The following is a 2,500-nucleotide window of genomic DNA, read 5'->3' on the forward strand; positions in this document are numbered from 1 at the left end:
AGGGCAACCTCTGTTTCTGTGACAAGCTGCTTGGTTTTGAGTTTTGACCCGGGGAGATGGTGGACACTTTTTCAGTCACTGGAAAGAAAATCGACTCGAGTTACACAAGATGTGACACAGGTGTTACCTAGCCCTGGGGAAAAAAACAGCAATAACCTACTTTGGAACATTTCCCAGCCCTCTGAAGCCATAAGGGACACTGCTACTGGCCTTGTTTAATAAATGACCTACTCACTGCTAAGGTAATAGAGCATAATTCTTTTAAGCTCCTTGAAGTAATGAGACCGTCTGAAAACAATGCACCACTCGAAATCCCCTTTAAAATGGGTTACGTAGTTCTTGTTTTTCTGGGACATCTCTCGTGTCAACTTAGTCATGAAATCTGGACTTCAATTCATTCCAAAATGAATCGAGTCTCATCGTTCACTAGATACCTCAAAGCAAAGAGGAAAGGGAGCTACTAGCTAAATGTAACATGCTACATACATTTGCATACTCACTCTACCTTAATCATCTTTTGACAACAATTGAGATAGACATACATACTATTAAAGCAAGTGGCATGAAATGTTATCTATCAGTTGTCTGCTGTCATTTTTCGACCTCATCCTGAGACATATAAATCTAACCTTCTTTACATTAGAAACCAATAACCAGGTTGTGGAAGAACACTGGGCAGGAACTAAAACTGAAATTAAATCGGGGGGGGGGGGGGGGGGGGGGGTCACAACGTCACATTCCTCCCAAGATTTCGTCTGGATGACGAGGAGCTGAAACTCACACTCTCAGCAAAGTGGCAATTCACTAATTTGGTCTAGCCGTACAGTTTGCTGCCCATTTCTCCTCCATCTGAGAACCTCTCTTCCACATTATGACGGCATCTTAAAGAGTCCACCCCCAGGTCTAGTCAACGCTCATGATTTGAATTCCCTTTTACCCTAAGTCTTCTTAACACGGCCTGTCACTGCCCAGCTATTTGTCAAGTGGCAAAAAAATAAAAATCACCTCTGGCCTGAAACACCTCAAAGTCAAATTCCTGGCTTCCTGCAGGTCAACTTGTTAAGCTGCACAAGGTGATACAGTGTCATGTGGCTCATAGCCAGTGGACCATGATCTTTGAATTAATCTTTACTTTGTTTGATTTTGACTTGATGGACAAGATAATGGGGTTGATTTAAATATCTTGCAGACAGTGAAAGACAGTAATGGAAGTCCTACAGTGAAGGTTAACATTAGAGTTTGGGTTGGGAACAGGACCAATGGTGAACTGCTTGATACAAATATATACAATAACTATAAGTCAAACCAGTCCATGTGGTAGCAGTTGGTCAATCTAGTTGACCAAGTGTTGGTTTATCAACAATTGCCTTTGGTAAAACAGTCAGGCAGTGTCCTACCTTCTGCAGGTGTTGCCTGTCAAATGTAACTTCAGTCATGTCCTGGGTTAGTGCAGGTAGATGTCATTGTCTTTATAGGGCTCACCTGGGCAGGAAGACGCTCTCCACCACGTAGAAGTCCTGCATGAGCACATCTCTGTCGGGTTTGGACGTAAGATTCCCTACTGTGTAGCCAATGCCCAGCTGGATGGCTCCCTTCAGTGCCGAAGAAGTGGTCTGGAACACCATTATAGCGACAGAATGGGGAGATCAGCAGGGCTCTTTCCAATCTCTCTACCACTATCTCTCTCTCTGTTTCTCCTCCTCTGTGTCTCTTTCTATAGTGTGTCTAGTGTGTCTCTGTATGTGTGTTTTCTCTCTGTGCACAGATTGTTGCTCCGAAAAGCCAAACTTGAATAAAGTGGGGTAATACACATCTAACAGGTGACTAGTCTAATCTAGTGTGAGCAACATGGAATCTTCTGTGATAATAAAGTAGGAATGAAATTTCTTTCCCCATTTTTGTTCAAATACATATGAAGGTATATATAATAGTGTATTTTGTATAATGTATGTTTAATGTACACATGTACATTACAGGTAAATCAACAAGGTAAATCTAGGTATTTCATCTTTTAAAATATTTAACTTTTCAAAGTATGTTATCTGAAAACATATCGTGCAGTACATTTTACTGTCTGCATGCCCAGGTCTTAAAATAAACATGGTGAACTGTGTTGAATGTACACAACAATGATAAGCAATGTACACTATAGGCCTCTAGCTTCCACTAAAAAAACAAGTGTATAAATAGAAATCTATCAATGCCCTCATTCGCAAGACCAGCGACAGTAAACAGACTTTTTTCTCACCCTATCTAGGCTTCCAATGACTTCATATTTGACCTAGAAAACATTCTCTCTTATAAAATACTTTATTCCTGACTGCAGGCCACTGCAAAGCAGACCCATCTAAAAAAAAAAGCATGATGGGAAAGAGCTACCTTTTTGTACGTTTTCTCTCCACTGGAGTTGCGTGACCCTTCAACTCCATTCCCAGGGGCTGACGACATCTTTGAAGGACACAAGCATCAGACAACAAGCCCAAGATTAATCTTGTGAGCT

At 41.3% G+C, this 2,500-nt stretch overlaps 1 protein-coding gene across 1 annotated transcript in view; it reads right to left on the reverse strand.

Annotated features, from left to right (window-relative positions):
- pip5k1bb (phosphatidylinositol-4-phosphate 5-kinase, type I, beta b) overlaps window positions 1-2,500 on the reverse strand; it is a 34,739-nt gene that overhangs the window by 21,505 nt on the left and 10,734 nt on the right. Inside the window, exons 3-4 of the mRNA XM_080853034.1 lie at window positions 2,380-2,448; window positions 1,483-1,613 (exon numbers count right to left, since the gene is read on the reverse strand). Of these exons, the coding sequence (XP_080709160.1) occupies window positions 1,483-1,613; window positions 2,380-2,448 (200 nt within the window). The remainder of the gene's footprint in view (window positions 1-1,482; window positions 1,614-2,379; window positions 2,449-2,500) is intronic.

This window comes from Sprattus sprattus (genome assembly GCF_963457725.1).
Source record: "Sprattus sprattus genome assembly, chromosome: 15".
In the NCBI taxonomy this organism is placed as follows: Eukaryota; Metazoa; Chordata; class Actinopteri; order Clupeiformes; family Clupeidae; genus Sprattus; species Sprattus sprattus.